We start from the raw sequence: 19,337 nt of genomic DNA, 5'->3' as shown, positions 1-19,337 counted from the left end.
CAGGATCACTAGTTCCTCCTATCAGAGAAAGTTGACGTTCAAACAGGAGTGCGCGGGATGCAGTGCGACACGAATGAGAGGGGAAAGCCGAGTGGACAGAACGGTAATAGCAAAAAGCGACCCTAGTTATTTTATAATGAGGAATTGGGGGGGTGGTAAGCAAGCAAAAAGAAAAAAAGCAGGCAGATGCGCAGACTAGTCAGGCGTCCACACCACCACGTCTACACTGCCCGGCGGTCTTGCGCCGGGGCAAGAACATGCCAGAAACAAAAGCACCATAGTCCCGGGCTAGCATGTAAGTCATCGGCGGGGAACTTGTCGCTGTCTCGTGCTGGTGGAGAATGGTCATTCTCAGCTTGGGTGTCACATACTCTATGGGCAAGACGAGACGACAGGCACATTCATTTGTGTGAGTGCATAAACCGGAACCTTTTGCCAGCCAAGTAGATAGCAGAAACCGGATAAGTAGACCTTGGGGGTTGGATGTGATTCACACGACGGCTGAAGGCTGTGTGGGGTTCGGAGGGCCTCCCTGGCAAAATAAAACCAAGAGAGCTCTGCCGGAGCTAAACTGTATATGGCGCAGGGCCAAGGATTCAAGACGCGCCATCTGTTGGATTTAGTCGCGGCGTGCTAAGTGGTAGTATGCCTGCATACACATGTGAATCATCGTGCGGGGCTTGGCTGGGTACAGATTGCGACGGCGCATCTTCAGTCGCGTTCTCTGGCTTAAGCAAAAGCTGGATTTTTGGCATCTAAAACCGGGCCGTTAGCATGGAGAAATTCGGGTGATATTGTCGTCCTCGTGACGGGGCTAAGACAGTGATGGAGTGTAGCTAGCCGGGCACGAATAGTTCTTGCCTTGATTGATCAGCCAGGATATATGAAGGCCGTTGACAGGTGACTGTGCACACCACACCAAGGCCTATTGTTTAGTGTATATAATCTCTAGCGAGTATTTTTGTTAACCCCGACGGTACCGGTTCAAATGGTGGGAGGGAGGCTGATAATAGACTACGAGTCCCGAGATGTTCTCGTATCACGCACTTGTGAAAAAGTACGTGAGAAGGAGGGAAGGCCCGGGCTAATCAACGCCCACCAACATCGCCAGGCTGCAGCGGCAGGCAGATGCACCAAGATGTATACATGTTCCCTGTCGATCTTGAAGCCGCGTACCTTGCATTATGCGGCCGCCAGGCCGCACCAGAGCTATTGGTGATTTTGGGTAGTTCTTTTGTCGATGCTGTTGGTTTTTGCTGTTTCTTGTAGTTTTTAGCGTTCAGCAAAACAAATACCAGCTGAATGGTATTAACTGAATATGGTCTTAGAGCATCGTGTTTGAACAAGAGTCACCGATATCGGCCAGACATGGCCAATATCTGAATGGCTCGCGTTACCGACAGGGCAATTTTTGGAACCATTGTTATTCCTATCGCTCTATCGACAGGAACGAACAGTTTGGGTCGACTTTAGTGCAAGCCATCGCCGGATGACCTGACAAGTTGCAAGTAGATACCAGAGACGCGACGCGTAGCAACATCCATCCTCATCTTTATTGCCCCCTTGCATTCATAAAAAATCAACGGCTCATAGACTCATCGAGACAAGGATTATTCTGCCAAGTTGGTCGTTCGAGATGACCAAGGTTGAAGTTTGATATACGACCTACGAGGAATTTTGTGATTCTCTCGTACGCAGCTGACCCCCAAAAGGTGGGGGGCGATTTTGTTTGGAGGCGGGCGGGGGTGTTTCAAGGCGTCCGTCTGGGCGTCCATATGACATTGACGTGTGATTGATGCGGCCAAGGTGCGGAGACGACGAAGTTGATGCGAACAGAAACAATGTCTTGCATTTAAAATGCGCGATCGAGATCTCAAAAGTAAAGAGTAGCAAGCAAGCATCTGTCCGAATCCCGCGTCTGCGATGAAGAAAGATGTTGGTAGGGCCAAAGTACCTTACCATAGCACTCTTTCCTCAAGCGAAAAAAAAAGTTCAATACAGCAGGCACTACCTATCACGTGGCCCGTATTATTGGCAGTTGGTTCGCTTTGAATTTAGACCTTTATCTTCCTGCCTAGTACCTGGGCAGGCTGTTTGTTAGCTTGACAAAAGCCTTATCATTTATTTCGGCGGCACAGTTTCTGATCCGAAATTCGAAAGCCAACGCGTCCTTTTGTCTCACACGCGTGGCGCAGTATGCTTTCGAATCCAATCTTGCACTACTTGCGCCACCTCCAGGTTGTTCTTCTCCATGTGCGAAAAGTGCCCATTCCCCTGAACCCCCACATCGGCAAGCTTGATGTAGTCTGCAGTACCACCAATCTGTCTGATGAACATGGCTGAGCAGTGGTCCCAGAGTATGTGGATGCTCGCCTCGCCGGCAATAACCACATACGGCACACTCGCAACCTTGGGCAGTTTCGGGGCGGGCTCGACCAACATTCGACAACGGCCTTGAACTGCGGTGGCATTACCCACAAACTCAGTCTTTAACTCGGACGCATCCTTTACGGGCGGCTCGTAGTCGACGGCGGTATTTGACATGCCCCAGGGGAAGGCTTCTTGGCCAGTCCCGTCTAGGTTGAACTGGTAGAATGGTCCTGCTGACGGCTCCAAGTTGATGTTTCCTGCCACGAGCTGCGGGCAATCATTGGTGAGCAGGAACGGCGTCACCGCCCCAAACGAGTGCGAGATTATAAAGGATGGTGTTCCGAGCAGGGAAAGCAGTTCACACCCTGCCGCGCGCATGCCAGTCTCGTGCCAGGCCATGTTGAAGCTCAGCGGCAGCGCCGATCGGCGAAACTGTTCAAACACCGGGTCACCTTCCCTCCCAGTCCCAGGCCATTGGGTGTGAAGCTGCGACTGCGGGTACTGGTTAACGTCTTGAGGCGCCGTGAAAGTATCTCGCAGCGTCTCGACTGGGCTACCGGCCCCGACGGGGGCATATCCCGCCGCTTCAATTTGTGTCGACCGGCCGACGGCGATCGAGTCGACAATGTAGACGGCGTAACCCTGCTCGATGAAGTGCGACGCCCAGCCTTTACGGTTGTCAGGCGTGTTCAGCCATGTGATGCCGGAGAAGCCACCTCCATGGAACAAGACCAGTGGGTTGGGTTGTGTCACGCCGCCTGTTGGTGTGAGCTTTTCGACATAGAGTTGGTCGGCCGTGCTGGTTCCCCGGTCGGTAGTGACGTCGCGACCTCCGACGTAAAAGGCGTCTCGGTGGAACGCGGCCTCATTGGATTTGCAGAGCGGACTGATTGCTTTAACACCCGTGCAATCGACCTCGCGCTTCCCGGCTGTGCTGATGTACGCTGCCGATGCTGCAGGTGTATATGCAGCTGCAGCACAGAGGCCGAGAGCCAGGTTGAAACGAACCATTTCGGCGGCAATGCTCCTTTCCGTGGAACCGTTTGAGCAGCAGGTTCTTGTCGGAGTCCCGAGGCGCTCCTGGACAATCACAGGTGGAAGCAAGCAAAAGCGAACGGGCTCCTCCTGTTATGTATCCTGAACAACAATTCCGGTTCTGAGCAGAGCTCCGCCTTGCCTCCACCTATCGTACTTGGCAAGTTCTTCATGGTCCATATTTGGCAAGCAAGTCGCCTGGACCCTGATTGCACCCCTGGGAAGGCAAATGATTTTGCATTAGAGTACCACAAAACACATTTGGTAGGTAGGTATCGACAATGGTTTGGGAACTACTTGGTAGTAGCTCCTCAACAAAAGTCACGATAAAATTTAACTTGAACGATATCAAGAAATCCTGACTCTTGGAAAATGTCATACTTTACTCCCCTGAGTCAAGTGGATAGAAATTCTGCGCTGATCCTTGATTGTGGCACTGACGTGGGGCTTGATTCTAACAATAAAACAAAATAAAAAGAACCATATTCGCTCTTGTCGCATGCAAAATGTACTACGGTATATTGAATTTTCCATTCACCGCTCGCAAGGCTGCATACGGCGTAAACATCATTGCCGTGAGCAGCTATTTGGTTGCGGTGTAGTGGATATACTGTGTCATGAATGAAGCGTCAAGCGCAAACCAGGGGGTTACGACATCTAATAAATACTTATCCGGCTTCATTGACTACTCTGCAATTAGGTGCATATACTATGAGTAGCAATAGCCTGCATTTTCAAGGCACGGCCCTATGCAACACAACTAAAAAAGCGCATCCCAACACAGGGTCTGCCTGCGCAAACCTTTTTGGTAGACTCTTCGTCTTCAGCCAGAACCATGTAGACACTCGGCACTCTACTTCCCAGAATTATAAGATAAGGAAAACTGTGTATTGGTGAGGGCTAGTGTTGCTACCAGACTCAATATGATATTCTGAGTTCTTTTACCCCAGCTAACATGCAACTCACAGCTGATTTACAGCAACATAATCAGCCAGTCTGTACTCCTGCAGCCAGGATGATATTACTCCATAAGTCAATGACATCACAGTCATTCAGTCACATGGCTATGGCTTGCTTCGTGTCCAGCTCATGCACAGCAGAATTGCGGCTCAGTTCCGTGAACTAATGCGTCTAGTTGGACGCTAGAGGAGAGTATAACGCACGTGGCTAACATGCTGTGGCATATACGGAGTACCTCCTAGACCTCCAGTAAGTCTAGGATTGCTTCTTACTCTTACGAGCAGCAGGGCTGGAACTAGTCTCGCTTACAACAGAACTAACATTAACAGAGATGTCTTAATCTTCTCCAATACAGACGCCATCCTGGCCCTCCCGGCGTCCTGCGTTGGGGCCTATCATATGGACTTTTTCAGCTAACCAAGACAGTGCTAACAAATAGATATGTTCACTAAGAGGTTCCAGGTAACGAGGAAGGTAATATACCAGATATATCATCATAAGAATATCAAACTGTGCCGGGAGAGACACCCTCCCCCCAAAACCTTATTCTTGGTGTAAGAGAATAAACGGATGGTTGACTTGGATGTCACCCTGGGCCAAGTCATGGTCACGTGTATCCCCCTCACGCCATGCCATGACGTTTTTGGTTTGCTGCAATCTCAATTCTTTCGTGCCAGCGATTAATGTTATGAAGATATCGTCTAGGTCAGCCCTCATCCTAATCTAGGTTTCAGTTCATGACGACATAGCTCATCAAGCCTTCAATCTCCAAAATCCCCAAACCAAAGCACACATACACCCCTCCACCATGGTCCTCGTAACCACACAACCCCCTCCCCGACTCCCGGTCCGCCTCATAACCCACAACATCCGCTATGCCACGACCTCCCCATCCCCAAACGAGCTGCCCTGGGCCGAGCGTCGCAGCCACCTCTTCTCCCAGCTCAGCTTCTCGACCGCAGGGCGCGAGACGGCCCTCGTGTGTCTGCAAGAAGTGCTCCACGCGCAGCTGCTCGACGTCGCGGCGGCGCTGGGCCCGTCGTGGGCGCACGTCGGCGTGGGGCGTGACGACGGCGCCGAAAAGGGCGAGCACTCGCCCGTCTTCTACCGGCGGGACGTCTGGCGCGCCGAGCGGGCCCAGACGTACTGGCTGAGCGAGACCCCGTCGGAGCCGAGCACGGGCTGGGACGCCGCGCTGCCGAGGGTCGTGACGGCGGTCCGGCTCCGGCATAAAGCCGCGGGAGCGGCGGTCGTCGTCATGAGCACCCACCTGGACCACCAGGGCGAGGTCGCGCGGAGGGAGAGCGCCGGGGTCCTCCTCGCGGTGGCGGAGGAGTGGAGCACGGACGACGACGGGCGGAGGCTGCCCGTGTTTCTGGGTGGTGATTTTAATAGCGCCCCGGGAGAGGGTGCCTACGATGGCATCACCAAGCCCGGCGAGGGGGATGGGATGCGGGACATCTCGACGGTGATCCCGGAGGAGGAGAGGTATGGGTATAAAGATGTCACGTACACGTCCTTTGGGGAGCCGAACGAGACGCCCAAGAAGATCGATTTTCTTTTTGTCAAGGATGACGCCGCCGAGGTCAAGTTTGTCACGTTTGGCGTTTTGCCAAACAGGTTTGACGACAATGTGTTCATGTCAGATCATAGGGCGGTGGTGGCTGATGTAGAGATTCCAGTTTGAGACTTGAGACACGCAAAGGAATATATCAGGTCTGTGAAAATAAAAATGACACCGCAAGAAAATTCCACTCCTAGACTTAGCTGGCAAGCCTCAATTCTCAATTCTGTTCTGCGCTGCATATTACGGTACTTACCCTGCACCCTTCTATATAGTCTGAATTTCCTAAACAGGCACGCTCTGTTGACCAGCACTAGGAGCCTCTTGCTTCTTCTCGTATCCAAACTCTTCTGAGGTTTGTCCATACGGAGGAACTCCCGCAATAGATAAAAGACGCTAGTCTGCCCAAGTACTCGGAACTGTTAGGGGACCTTTTGGGCTTCTGGTGTACGGATACTGTTCACATTGAGGATCATATCAAGCCGCCTATATCCTCCATCATCACCTCCTTTTCTTTGTGCAAAACGCCATGCAGATGAGAACTAGCATCCGATGGTACCCAACAGTGGCAAAGTAAGCAAATCCCGAGGCGGACGAGTATCCGCTGGGGGCTCTTTTTTTTTTTTTTTTTTTTTTTTACCAAAGTAAAATACTCGTCTACAAAAGTTCAGGTATTTGTTTACATTGTACACGTCTTGTTCCCCATCATACCTTGCAGCACGCAGCAACGGAGGCAACATAATAAAAAATAAAAGACAGGCGAGATGACCATCATCATGCATATAATTCATCTCTATTCCCCGACGCGGAGAACCAATCAATCATAGCAAAGCCCTGGCAAACCTTGGTGTTGGCAATCCAGATCGGGCATTGAGGCTTCAGCGGTCTCATTGCTTCTGCTCCCCCTACAGCGGCAGTGATGCCCTTCCAGCAGGCATGTTCCCTGGGGTCTTTTACATCTCCGCCTCTGACCGAAGGCTTGTAGTCATGCAAAGCAACTAAGAACCGGTGTGCTTTTCTTTCCCTCCACAAACATAATCATACCGAGTACAGTAGATGAAAAGCCTCGGCGTAGTGTTGAGCAAGCTAGGCTTTTCTGTCGCCCCCACGCGCTCGGAAACACTCGCGTCGCCTGCAACCAGGCTTGCCGAGGACATAGACAGAGAGAGAGAGAGAGAAAAAAAAATTAAGGTGGCGTCGTCCTTCTCCTCACTGCGGCATGGTCGAGGGACTGGGATGTCAACCTGGACCGAAAAGGCGGTGTGGGAGAGGCATCTTCAACGCGGTGATACATTCAACTTTTTGCACCCTTCGTTAGAAATAGCATTATACTGTTGTCTTAGGTATTTGGATTCACGCATGCACACGGGAGATAGATACACAGGACTAGAAGATGAGTGATGTCTTGAAACAAAGAGATTTTCTGTGTTAAAAAGTTTTCCTTCTTGTGTTGGGTGGACTTGGTGCCGATCCTTTGCTTAATTGCGCAAAGGGAAGTATGCAGCTTGCCATCTTTGGCTGCGCAAGACTAGGAAGATCCCATTGCGCAAATGAGCAGTGGCTTGGCAGATGCGCACTTAAAGTATACCTGAGACGACAAGCAAATGACAGAAAGGCACAAGACCACTACTGCGGAGTAGAGACCAACCTACGACGTAAATACTAAATCGGTAAATACGTGCTTAGGTGGCGTAGCTCGTAACATGCGTCAGCGAGTAAGAATTGGAATTACAAATATCAATTGACCTTTGCCTTGTACGGAGTATGCTTAGGTTTGTATACGGAGTACGTAGGTGCTTTATTCATTCTCGGAAACCACTTTGACCTTGCACACACCGAAATCCAATTTCCGCCCTGTCCTGGAAGGCATCACGGGACCAACTAGACGAGACCAGGGCGCTGAACATTCCCTAGTCCTCGATACAGGCAGGGCCTGCTTCACACTTCGAGCCTCGTCTTGCCTTCCCCATCAACTAACTCATTTTACATAGTAACTACCTACTGTAGAGTAAAACAGAAAACAAAAAGTGGATTCGACGATCTTCACCCCCTCCTTGCTCGCTACGCCCAAATATCCCTGCACTCGCGTCAATGCTTTACATGCAGATAGTGGTTCCACCTCCACTCCAAGGGATTTTGACCATTGAGGACGAGCATCTTGAGAGAATGAAGGCGCTCATTTGCTCGTCCTTGCTGGTCGCAATTCGCTTCCTGACTCACCCAGAAACCCCCATTGGTCTTGCATCTGTCTGTCAATGGTAATAATGTTCAAATGTTCGTCCTCTCCGGGTCGTCATGTTGTCGTCGTCGGCGGCGTCGACGTTTAGTTACACAGATACGTGGTTTGCTTGTGGTTTTGTTGAACCTGAAATGTGGCACAAGCATGAGAAAACTGTGCCTAGTCTTTCGCGCAGTTGCGAAGAAAGACCATACCAAGGAGCACAGGTTGACTGGACACTGGCAATGTCTGCCATAATAATTTTTTTTTTTTTTTTTTTTTTTTTTTTTTTTTTTTTTTTTTGCCTCCCTCGTGCGCTTTTGCAGTTGCACCTCAGCTCCTTCGTCCATTCCGTTGCTGATGATTGGCTATCTCAGCCCGGCAGGGTGTGGTATAAGTCCGTGAGACATTAAATCTTGTTCAGCACCAAGATCAGACACGTTAACAAGCCGTCCCTCCATCCGATGGCCAATGAGAAGGAGACAAAAATTCTTCAAGTCTGAGACTAAAAGGGCAGATTCTACCTACCACATGTGATGATTGAGGGAAAATGGTTGACTGTCTGGTCCTGTACGGACTATTGAATAGTGACTGCGTAAGAGAGCAAGTAAATCACCAGACCTACCTATGCAAGTTCCCGGCGTAGAGGACTTCTGTTACCAATCAAAGAGGCCACTACCAAGCGGATACCTCTATCGCCTTCCACAACTGTCTTGATTCGGAAGTATGGCCTGTGAGCTAGTTTACTGACAAAATGTCAATCGAGGCTGTCATGTCCACTGCCCAAGGGCAATGCCAAAGGTATTGCCAAAGTCCAGAACCCACGAAAGCGGTTTGTCGGTACCTATACGATACAGACAGACACTGCTGATGCAACTTGGTAGCACGGACATTTGCAGTTGGTATCACTCTCACCCCGTGACCCGAGAGCCCGCTCATGGCTCGTCATGAACGGGGAAGGAGGAGCACACGGCAGCCCTGGGTCCATACCCACTCTCCCGGCAAGTTCACGTCACGTCACCTTGCCGCTGCCAGCCCGCCCCAAGTACTGTAGTATTTTCTCCTGCTCCTCTCAATGATGCATGCACCAGCCTCCCATTTCCCACCAGGAATAGAAAGGGCTACTTAGTGTGGGGGATGAAGCCATGATCCCCTCTTTTTTGAGGCTCTTTTGGGGCTGGCAAAGAGTTGGCGGTCAGCGACCGACAGCCAGTCGAGGTGAAAAGTGGAACTTTTGGGCAGCGAGAAGGTAGCGAACTGCCCTGAATCGAGCCCCGAATTGGCCCGGCTAAAAGGGTCCGGGCAAGGACATTCCCGGTTGATTTTCGTCATTGGATAGATGATATTACTTACCTATAGAAAGATCTTGGAGTGAGTATTTTATTTCTACCATATCAGGCTTAGTCGCGTACGTTACAGGTTAGAGTGGTTGCTGGTCTCTTTACGCGTGCCCTGGAAATGTCTTTCGGCCAAGTTTGTGCAGTAGAGCCAGTACATATGAAGGAACCAAATATCCCGTGTAAAAGTAACTTGTTTGGGGGTTCCTCAAAATGGGGGGGGGGGGCCCGTTCATGTCCTGGGCCGGACCCCGCCATGCAGCTGCAGAAGCCACGATGATTGTGAATCAAGGACATACGAAGTACATAGTAGCTAGCTAAGGTAAGGTAGGGAAGTAGGTAGGTAGGTAAGGTACCTATAATAAGTACCTGTGGATTCAATGATGCCCGATAAGATACTAGCTGTGGACCTCTATCGAGTAGAGCCACATGTTGCCTGCGTTAGCAGCTGTCAGTAGCTTATGAAACGGTGAGCAATCTAATTCTGGCCAGTTCGTAAGCTACTGGGATACCTAATGTAGGTAAAATAATGAACCCTGGGGACCAAAAGAAAGTTGGGCAACAAATTGCGCCGAAACGGGGTCACGGCGTTGTGGTGCCTTGCAGTTGCATCTGCAACGAGTCGTTTGGGCACATGGAAATGTTTGGACGGTCGATTTTGACACGCGGGTGGAAAATAGAAGGGTCCCTCCCTAACTTAAGATGGAGAGCAAAATACCTCCTTTGGTACGCCGTAGCAGGCACTGGTCGCCATGGGCAAGTTGTCTTAGTAGATTCTGGTCGACAGCTGCAGACCCGCCAAATGTCGACCAGGTAAGCAATTAGCTCACTCATCCATAAAATAAGGCATTCATAATTGACAAGACTTGGTTTGGCTTTACAGCTGGTTCTTGGTGCGCTTCTGGAAACTCGCTTCAGCGGGCCCGGTCAGTCCCTGACAGAACCAGCTCCAAAGCCGCCAACACTTGGCAGATCAGATCACCGTCCAAGCTCCAAGGATCCCCAAAGATCCGCAAATCTTGACTCTACACCATTCGAACGACAGTTCATAAATGCTACGTAATGACAGGACGGATTGCCCGACGTCGGACGAATTTGATAGTTTGAATAGGGTACAGGAGGTACCCGTATGTAGGTAGCATGGGAATTGAGTTGGGGCTAGGTTGAACGGGCAACGAAAAAAAAAAAAAAAAGTAAAACAAACACATGTTCGGTTGAAATGGCAAGGAGAGAAATGAACCAAGTAAACAACAATCTGGGCCACAGGCTAGCATCCTAGCCTCAAAAGGAGACTTTCTGTCGGTCAATCGCACTGTCAATTGTTGTCCAGTAATTTTAGAATGTTCGAAGTAAGGTAAGGTACCAAAGAACTAAAGTACCGCCCACCTCAGCCAAGTAAGCTTGGATCCAAATTTCCTCCAGCTCTTGAACCTAACCCCAGAGTTACGATCCCGCCCTACCGAATGCTCGTTATCGATAGGTAGGTACCTAGTTTGCTAGGTAGGTAAGGTACCTAGCAATTTAATTGTACCGGTAGGGAGAATGAAAGAGGATGGGGAAGTAATCGTGGCACCTTCCCTCCCCACCACTGCCACTCAAAGAGCTAGGTTGCTTGCTGCCAACGGTGGAACCTCTGGGCATTCTGTCGTCAATCAACGGTCCCATGAAATCCCCACGACACACCCCTCCTCCACCAAGTCAAGGGACTCTAGGTCCTTGTTCCGACCGTCTCCCCTTCTCTTCTCACTGTGTTCCTCTACCTTCTACAACAAACATCCCTCCCCACTGAACTGTACAAAGTCGATCCGGATAATCACTTTTGGGAAAGGAGGATAGCCAGCCATCCAGTTGCAGCCACTCACATCTCATATTCAACGGACCCATCCATCCATTTCTGACCTTTGCGCTGGTCTTTTTGATTTTTCCTTCTGCCCACACCCAACCCACCCACTCCATTACCACCATCTCATCCCCTCCCACCCAAACTAGCAGAGAAAAAAAGAAGAAAAAAAAAAAGTCCCAGCCGCCGCTTTTGTCGTTGCGCCTTCTTTACTTGCACAATCCAAGAACTCTAACCCCAGAGTTCAAACCGGCGAAACGACCAAGAACAATATCATCGTCGTTGTTAACCCCTCCTTTGGTGCACTCGCACCTCAGACGTCGCGATTTAGCGCCGCTGTCTGTCAAGTCAGGATCTCGACAAGCAGCTTCGCCGTTACTCCCAGACCGTCGGGTCATCCCCACTCTCAGTTTACCACAACAGAACTACAAGCACGTTGCATGAAACGATTCAAACAACTGTTGCGAATCAAGGCTGGCCATTTCAAGTACACTGCACCACATCCTTTGGGAAATATACTAGACAGCGAACCTCCCTTTGGCATTGATCACCACGACAGCAACTGCCCACAACCGGAACGTACATCGCATAGCCTAGAAGGGTGACTGGCCCTTGGCCAACCACTTTCATCGCCTGCTATATAGGAGGCCCTCGACAGATACGACGTGTGCGGTTTCGCCATGTCTAGCAGCGATAGCGCTCATGGCTATGGGCGACAGCCTGCATACTGCGAAGATGCCGACCAAAACGATAACAGCATCGAAGGTACCAAAGTCGCTGCCTCGGTCGCGCCCGGGAGCCCTGGCAGGGAGATCTCCAACACCAGGAAGGCACGGAGTAACAGGTCCCATCCAGAGCCGCCATCGCCTCTTGCTTCGTCTGACGACAGTTCAGTCGCATCCAGTAGTGGGAGCGGGAGCGGGAGTTCTGCTGCCGACCAACGGGCCCATCGAAAGGCCGACGTCAGCAGACGCAAGTCGACCAGGGATAATCCCAAATCACCAACGTCGAAGCGGGTGACTTATGACGAGGGATCGTCCAGATATTACAGCGCCGCTCCGGAAGGACACGGCTCAAGGTCTCGGAGATCAATACATCAGGAAGACGCCGCTTGGTATGGCCGAAGCCCAGTTGATGCCAACCCCTTGATGATGCCAGGTGTCTCACGTCCACGTGCTGGTACTGGGGATATCCCATATCGTCATTCAAGCTATCACGTAAACACTACCTCGCGACCACCACTGGCCAACGCGAGGTATTCCACGCACCATCCCATTCCTTCAAACCAGATGCCAATGGGACCTCCAATGGCAGGATCTTTCCCACCCCCTCCATATGGACCACCGGGTCCCCAACAACCATGGGGAATGCCACATCTTGTACAGCACATGCATCCGCCGCCGCCGCCGCCATCGATGGGAGAATACTTTCCGCCGCCGGGGCCGACTCGGTCTCTAGAGAGCCGTTTTGAATCAATGTCAATGGGACCCGGTCGGTCTGCTTCCGCGATGGGTCACCGCCAGGTTCGCTATGATGATGGCCGTTACGACCAGGAGAATCGTGCTCCTACCGTTTCCATTCAGCGTCGATCATCTGCGAAGACGAAAAAGCGGGAAGAACAGGCCCGACTGGAGGACAGGTTGCGCATGCCACCACCTCCCCCCAGACCACACTCAACCGCGCCGAGACACATATCCACCGGCCCTTTTCGCCCACCTTCGCGAGGGCCGAGCGAGAATCCATTTACTCCTCGCACGCCGACATCTGCCGAGCTGGAGCCCTTCAATTATGCCCAAGAGCGCGCCAGGATGCGACGTCCCAGCGTCAGCAGTCGACCCATGAGTTACGATCATGGGGCTTACCAAACCGAGGTAGCTACCACGAGGCCTGATCGGAATCGACGGAACTCTTACTATGGCGGAGTGCCGCTCGAGAGCAAGATGGCAGACAAAATCGCTGCTGCTCAATCCTACCAAGATGCCGTCGAAGGCGGTCCCGCGCCCGCGCTGACAGCCGAGGCATTGCGAAAGGCAGAGCGGCGATCACGCCCTGCTCCTAGCAGCCGCTCGACACGCAGCTCTGCCAGTCGTGAGGAGAGCGACTTTGTACAGAAGTCAGCCACTACTCGGACTACGCGATACAGCGACGAAGGCGACGAAGTCATCGTCAAAGTTCATGGAACCGCTACGCTCAAGATGGGCGGCGCCGAGTTGCAGTGCAATGACGGTGCCGAGCTCAACTTTTCGAGGGGCAATTCCGGCGCCATCGGCGAAGGCAGCGATAGGTCCAGCCATATCGATCCTGCCGACGATCGCAGGCTTAGCAGGTCTGGCAGGCCGGCGACGTCCTACAGACCCCGTACATCTTCTCAGGCCGGTTCTTACAGCAGAACTGGTGGTTATGATACCTACCTGGATTATGAAAGGCAGCCGGCAATGTACCAACCCCGCATGCCGCCACTGCCTCCTCCATCCGACAATTCTGGAAACCCCTACGCACACTACAATGCCTATGAGCACAATTATATCTGACAGCAACGAGTTTCCGCGTGGGTCCGTATTTTGGTTAGCTGTGCAAGCTTGACTTGAATGGTCCATCAAAACACCCATATCGATTCGATCAGACGCTTTCAGAGCTCAGGCCTATGGAAACAACTCTCACCTCTTCTCTTCTTTGCCCTCTCGCTGGACACTTTCTAATGGCATTTGTAACGACGTATGATGACGACACTTGAGCGATTTATTTTGCTTTTATTCTCTTCTACACCTGGCGTGGCCAACACTGTTGCGCATAAAACGGACACATCCTTGGAATCTTTCCCCTTTTCTTTTCTTAATTGCCTTGCTAGCGGCTTAGTCTCAGACATAGCATGCGCAGTCTGCTGCCAGCGACCAATCCATGCGGCGTCTGGACTTCCGCAAGTAATGTGTGGTTACATCTTTGATTTGTTTGCTCCTGACGCCTATGTATCTCCTATAATTTCCTACCTCGCCCCGTTGCGACCTGGATGGACAAGGGTTTATATATGATGAGACGACGACAAAGGTTCTGAAAAATACCGGCCGCAGTGTTTTGAAACTAATAGCGAACCGTGCTGGAACGATTCCACCTGGCTCTATACCCATCGTTGGTTCTTTTTTCCATGGCTCTCTACTTGGACGGAATTTTGTGCGATATATTTGTGTAATCTTTCAGATTGTATACAGAACTAGCAAACACGCACGCCTATATGGCACCGAAAATCTGATTAGCTTTTTTGTGTACATTCACTCGCAGATTCTGGGCACATGTTTCGATTAGGCGCCGGTTGGGCAAAAATTGGAAGGATTTCACTTCGCATTGATGGTTCTAGACAGCAGTAGCACAATCTTTGTTGGTCTTAACACTTGCTAGATATACCCCAGGACTCAATTAAAACAATCTCATCCTTTTTCTCGAACCTTGTTCTTTCTTACTGTGTGGGTAATACGCCTTTGGTAAGGTCTATGAAGATGATACTGTTTTGGGTAATACGCGATTTCATCAAGCTCGCTTCTAGACGCATTTCTGGTCATTTTTAGAGCACAGAAGAAAAAAAACGGAAAATCAGATTTGTCCGGAATTCATCACTTTGGGATCAGTTGAGTATCGGATATAGTTCTCGAAACCAAGCATTAACAAAGAAGCGCCCTCCCAAACCAAACACATGAAACGGCTTACAGTCAAGGAACAGATTTTCCCCCAATTGGGTATTAATAGAAGAAAAGGGTTCACTGAAACTGTTTGTCAGAATGCTGTCCTCCTTTCCAAAGTGCTTCCAGAATCGCAACCCCCCCTTTTTACCTCCACCGTGTCGTTTGGAGTAGCATTTACACCCCCCCATAGGCGACTGGTTGTTGAGTTGCGCGGCTTGAAACCCAAAATGCAGCCCGACGACCAGTGGCTGGGCTGGCTTTTATCCGTAGATCTCGGCGCCTCCACGAGGCTGCTACACGTAGCTTCCTATTGACGTAGATGAGAAGAACAAAAAAAAGGGGGGGCAAATAAAATGTGTTGGGCTCTTGCAACAAACGAATTATCGGATCTGTCCGCTTTTTTTTTTCTTAACAAAGACATGTACCTATTCATCAATCACACTGTTTGCTGTTGGGTACCTACCTAGTTAATGGGTAAAAGGGGGCGTGCAGTTGGCAGTCGTTCAACTATGGGTTGTCTGAATACCTGACCAATTTTTAATTGGGCTGTGGCGGGGCAACGCGTCTGACAGCTGGCCCACCTCATCGTTGCCAGGTCAACACCGGCCACATTGTTTTCTTCAACTTGCTCCTCTCAACGCGACGTCATTTGTTCTCTGACCATGAACTGCAGCCCTTAGGTTTCTGTGGAAACACGGCAAAGCTTACGATACGAGGCCAAGATTACCAGCTCGGCTCTTCCATTTCTCTTTCAGGTGATCGAGTCAGATCATTATCGTCGTCAACTTGCAGTATCTGTCGAATTGGAAGCAAATTGACGACAGCAGCATACACCGCCTAATCCTTTTTGCATTTTCAGAGGAATTGATAGTGATTGGAGAGGCATTCCAATCTTTGGGCAGCCAGTTTTCTCCTCACCGAATCAGAAATTCACAATCAACTCAGTTTTGGAGTAGTAAGATCTGTGTATCAAGCTGCCTGCCATACTGAACATTCCTCAACATTAAATCATCGAATTTGACCTCATTCCATCAAAGCAGCTCTTGGCCTTCTGAGATAGCATCAAACGCCAACCAAGATGGCACCGGCCATCATCGGTAGCCTCTTCGGCCGAGCCGTCCCGGCCGAAGTAGTCGACCCGACGTCACTCGGTCCGCTCGCTGCTCGTGCAGTGCTCACCGCCCACAACCTAGTACGCCGAGAGGATGACCAACGTCCAGACCCATCCAAGGGAGTCGTCGACCCTCACAACATCAACAATACGGCCATGTTCGTCTTGTTTGGCTTCATTGGAGCCTCTTTTGTGGTCCTCGGCATCTGGTTCTTCTTCTGGGCCAAGAATGGTGGCTTCTACTTCAAGGAGAACGACTGGGATGACTACAAGTCCACGGTGCTGCGCCGGCGCGGCCCCAACGGCACTATCCTCTCCAATGCAACTCCTTCTACCGACCTCGGCGGCGGCAGCATCTACAAGGATGTCGATGACCGCACCACAGTGTCCGCTTCGACCAGGTACCGGGATGGGGACGATGGCCGCACCGACATCACCGACTCGACCTACATGACTGGCATCACGGCCGGTGTCTCCAACATCGGAGCCCGTGAGGCCCGCCGCAAGAAGAAGGAAGCAAGGGACCGTGAGCGCGAGCGCCGCCGCGAGGAGAAGGCACTCGCAAAGGAAGAGAAGAAGGCGGCCAAGCGTGGCGAGGGTAACAACACTCGCAAGGTTGGCGCCGATGGCGCGCTGATCGATGAGGAGGCTGAGGAGCAGGCCAAGGAGCACCTACGCAGCTACCGCCACGAGCGGCCGGCCAGGGTCGGCGGTATCAACGCAGAGAGCGACGCAAGCACCTGGGACGGTTCGACGAACCCGAGCGCTAGCAGCGCCGGCACCAGGTCCGAGCGCACCGAGGCCAGCGAGCTGCTCGGCGACCGCCAGAAGACACCGACCTCGACCCCCAAGAAGTCCGGTGGCATCAGGAAGGTCTATTCGACAGCCGACAAGGTCGCCGACCGCGAGCAGGAACGCATCCGCGCCGAGGCCCGCAGGCTACAGGAGAAGGGCCGCTCGCACATGTCATCGGTCGCCGGCTCCAGCTCATCGACACCCCGTCGCGACTTTAGCTTCGCACGCGGCCAGACGGACGACCGGGAGCGGTTCGCCATGCGCCGCATCGAAGAGAACGAGTCCTCGGTCGTCAGCGGGAGCACGGGCCACGACGACGACCGCGAGCGTGAGCGTGACCGCCGCCGCAGCCATCGCCACCACGTCCCCGGTTCCTACGTCGGCTCCGATGACGCGGGCAGCGAGGTCGGCACCAAGTCTTACCACCACCCAATCCCCGAGCTGACCTCCAGCAGCGTCAGTGGCAGCGGCATCGAGGCCAACGATTTTGCGTACCAGGACGACAAGAGGAGGCAGAGGAGGGGAGGTGGCTACCGCAGAGCCTAATCGTGCGTCAAGGGGCAGGTCACAAAAGTCTTGAGTGAACTGGGCTGCTTAGTTTGTCTCTTGTTGAGTAACATCAAGCTTATGTAAAGCCCGATTCTTCAGACGCGGAGGAACGGAACATGTGAATTCAGGGGCGTTTAGGGTCAAAGTTTTATGAACTCTAGAATGAAACAGTACTGGACTTGGAGATGCTTCAGAGCCAGCCTTTAGGACTGTCTTTGCGATGTTTTTTTTTTATCCTGGAATGGTAGGCTTGCCTTCCAAAGCAAGGTCTGCTTTTGGGAGAAGAATGGTTTGCAGAGATGTCGAGTTTGGGATTGTCTTTTTGTTCTTACGACCACTGTAATTGGGAACTCCAGCTGTGTACCCGAGTATGTAGAAATGTGCTTCACGATATTTCAATATAGCGATTTCCAGGCTTGCGATTTGGTCTTTTGTCTTTTTGTCATGGAAAGTGAAATAACTTTGTAATTCTTTGTGTTCATGAAGAGCGAATAAGTATGTATGCTCGACTCGTCCCAACTGTCCATCTAAATGTCCGGTTTTCAAATAACAATGTTCTAGTTCCCAACAACACCATCCCAGTTCTCGATCACAAAATTCGAACACTTGATACGGATATAGTATTTTCTAATAATACTATAACTCATCTCTCAAAATCCAGCCCATCCACAAAAGTCCACCGCTGCGAAGAAGCTCTTAGGTTTGGTCGTAGAAAGCCAAACGCTGAATGGTGTTTCTTAGGTAGTCTTGTCGAAACGACCTTGAGATTTCTGGCATAAAAGAAGAGATGCTGTGCAAAAGATGCTGGAAATCTTAACGCTTCTGGGGGTTTCTAGGTGTCGCGGTCGAAGCCAACGCTGTGACAGATGTTGATGTTGTTGTCATAAAAGATGCCAGAACTCGAGTTAGCTGTGAGGAGTTCGTAGGGAGGACCAGTTGTTATATATGACCATGCCAAATGGTGTAGCCAAACGCTGCGAGGTTTGTAGGGCACTCAGCCCCAAAGTTGTTTTTCATAAGATGGCGTTAAAAAAAGAAAAAAAAAAAGAAAGAAAAAAATGCTTCGTAGAGTATTTCTCAGGGTGTGAGGGAAAGTAAACGCTGAACGAAGCTTGTAGGACGAGACGGGTGATAAGAAACGTCTCGGTAAGAGAAGCTGGTAGTTGGCTCGCTGAAACTGTCTTGCAGGAAGACTGAGGGGCAAAACGCAGTGTCAAAGTGTTGAAGCAAAGCAGTATGTAAGGAAGGTTCCTAGCTGGGTTGGAGGAAGCAAAGCGCTGAAAGAAGTTTTAAGATGGTCTGATAATAAGAGATTATTAGAAAAAAGTAGAATTACTGAGGGTTTTTACGCTGAGAATGTGTCGTAGGACTCTCGGGAAGCAAATATAATAGTATGAGGGTGCGAAAACAACGCTGACAGTGTGTTTCTTAGGTGAGTTGGAAGAAGCCAACGCTTAAAGAAGTTGTAAGACAGTTGGGTAATAGAAAAAAAAAACGATATAGTAGAAAGTAGCAATAATCAACAGGCAATGAGTAGTACAAAAGTCGAGTAAAAGTATAGCAGTAGAATGTTGCAGAAACAACGCTGAGTATATGGTTTCTAGGCAAGTCGGAGGAAGCCAATGCTGAAAGAAGCCTTCCTTTTCTAGCATGGCTCGGTGGTAAAGATGTTGTAAGTCAACACGCTATGGAGCTTTTTCTCAAGTCTGTGGTAAAAGGCCAGCGCTCGGTGAGAGTTTTCTTGGTGGGCGAATGCGGTTTTTTTTTCAAGTCTTTGGCATCTTCGCAAAGAAAAACCAAGGTGTGTAAAATATTGAAAGCAATCGCTGCCATTTGTAGGGCTGGCCAGCTTCGGGCCTGGCCCTGGGGAAAAGTTGGAAGGGG

The 19,337-nt window shown here is 50.9% G+C and overlaps 4 protein-coding genes across 4 annotated transcripts; 3 read left to right on the top strand and 1 right to left on the bottom strand.

Annotated features, from left to right (window-relative positions):
* Positions 1 to 2,178: 2,178 nt before the first annotated feature.
* PgNI_06180 (uncharacterized protein) lies at positions 2,179 to 3,381 on the bottom strand (the record flags this gene model as incomplete). Its single annotated transcript, XM_031126207.1, has 1 exon — positions 2,179 to 3,381. One exon carries the CDS (start codon positions 3,379 to 3,381, stop codon positions 2,179 to 2,181), a length of 1,203 nt encoding a protein of 400 aa, XP_030982347.1.
* A 1,792-nt stretch (positions 3,382 to 5,173) lies between these two features.
* On the top strand, positions 5,174 to 6,052 carry PgNI_06179 (uncharacterized protein; the record flags this gene model as incomplete). The annotated part of the gene is made up of 1 exon (XM_031126206.1): positions 5,174 to 6,052. The coding sequence occupies one exon, from the start codon at positions 5,174 to 5,176 to the stop codon at positions 6,050 to 6,052; it is 879 nt and encodes a 292-aa protein (XP_030983149.1).
* Positions 6,053 to 12,004: 5,952 nt separating this feature from the next.
* PgNI_06178 (uncharacterized protein) lies at positions 12,005 to 13,855 on the top strand (the record flags this gene model as incomplete). Its single annotated transcript, XM_031126205.1, has 1 exon — positions 12,005 to 13,855. The coding sequence occupies one exon, from the start codon at positions 12,005 to 12,007 to the stop codon at positions 13,853 to 13,855; it is 1,851 nt and encodes a 616-aa protein (XP_030983150.1).
* A 2,221-nt stretch (positions 13,856 to 16,076) lies between these two features.
* Positions 16,077 to 17,450, top strand: PgNI_06177 (uncharacterized protein; the record flags this gene model as incomplete). Its single annotated transcript, XM_031126204.1, has 1 exon — positions 16,077 to 17,450. One exon carries the CDS (start codon positions 16,077 to 16,079, stop codon positions 17,448 to 17,450), a length of 1,374 nt encoding a protein of 457 aa, XP_030982412.1.
* Positions 17,451 to 19,337: the final 1,887 nt, after the last annotated feature.

Source organism: Pyricularia grisea, chromosome I (genome assembly GCF_004355905.1).
Source record: "Pyricularia grisea strain NI907 chromosome I, whole genome shotgun sequence".
In the NCBI taxonomy this organism is placed as follows: Eukaryota; Fungi; Ascomycota; class Sordariomycetes; order Magnaporthales; family Pyriculariaceae; genus Pyricularia; species Pyricularia grisea.
Note: the sequence above shows the minus strand (reverse complement) of the source record. Positions and strands in the feature narration are given on the sequence as shown.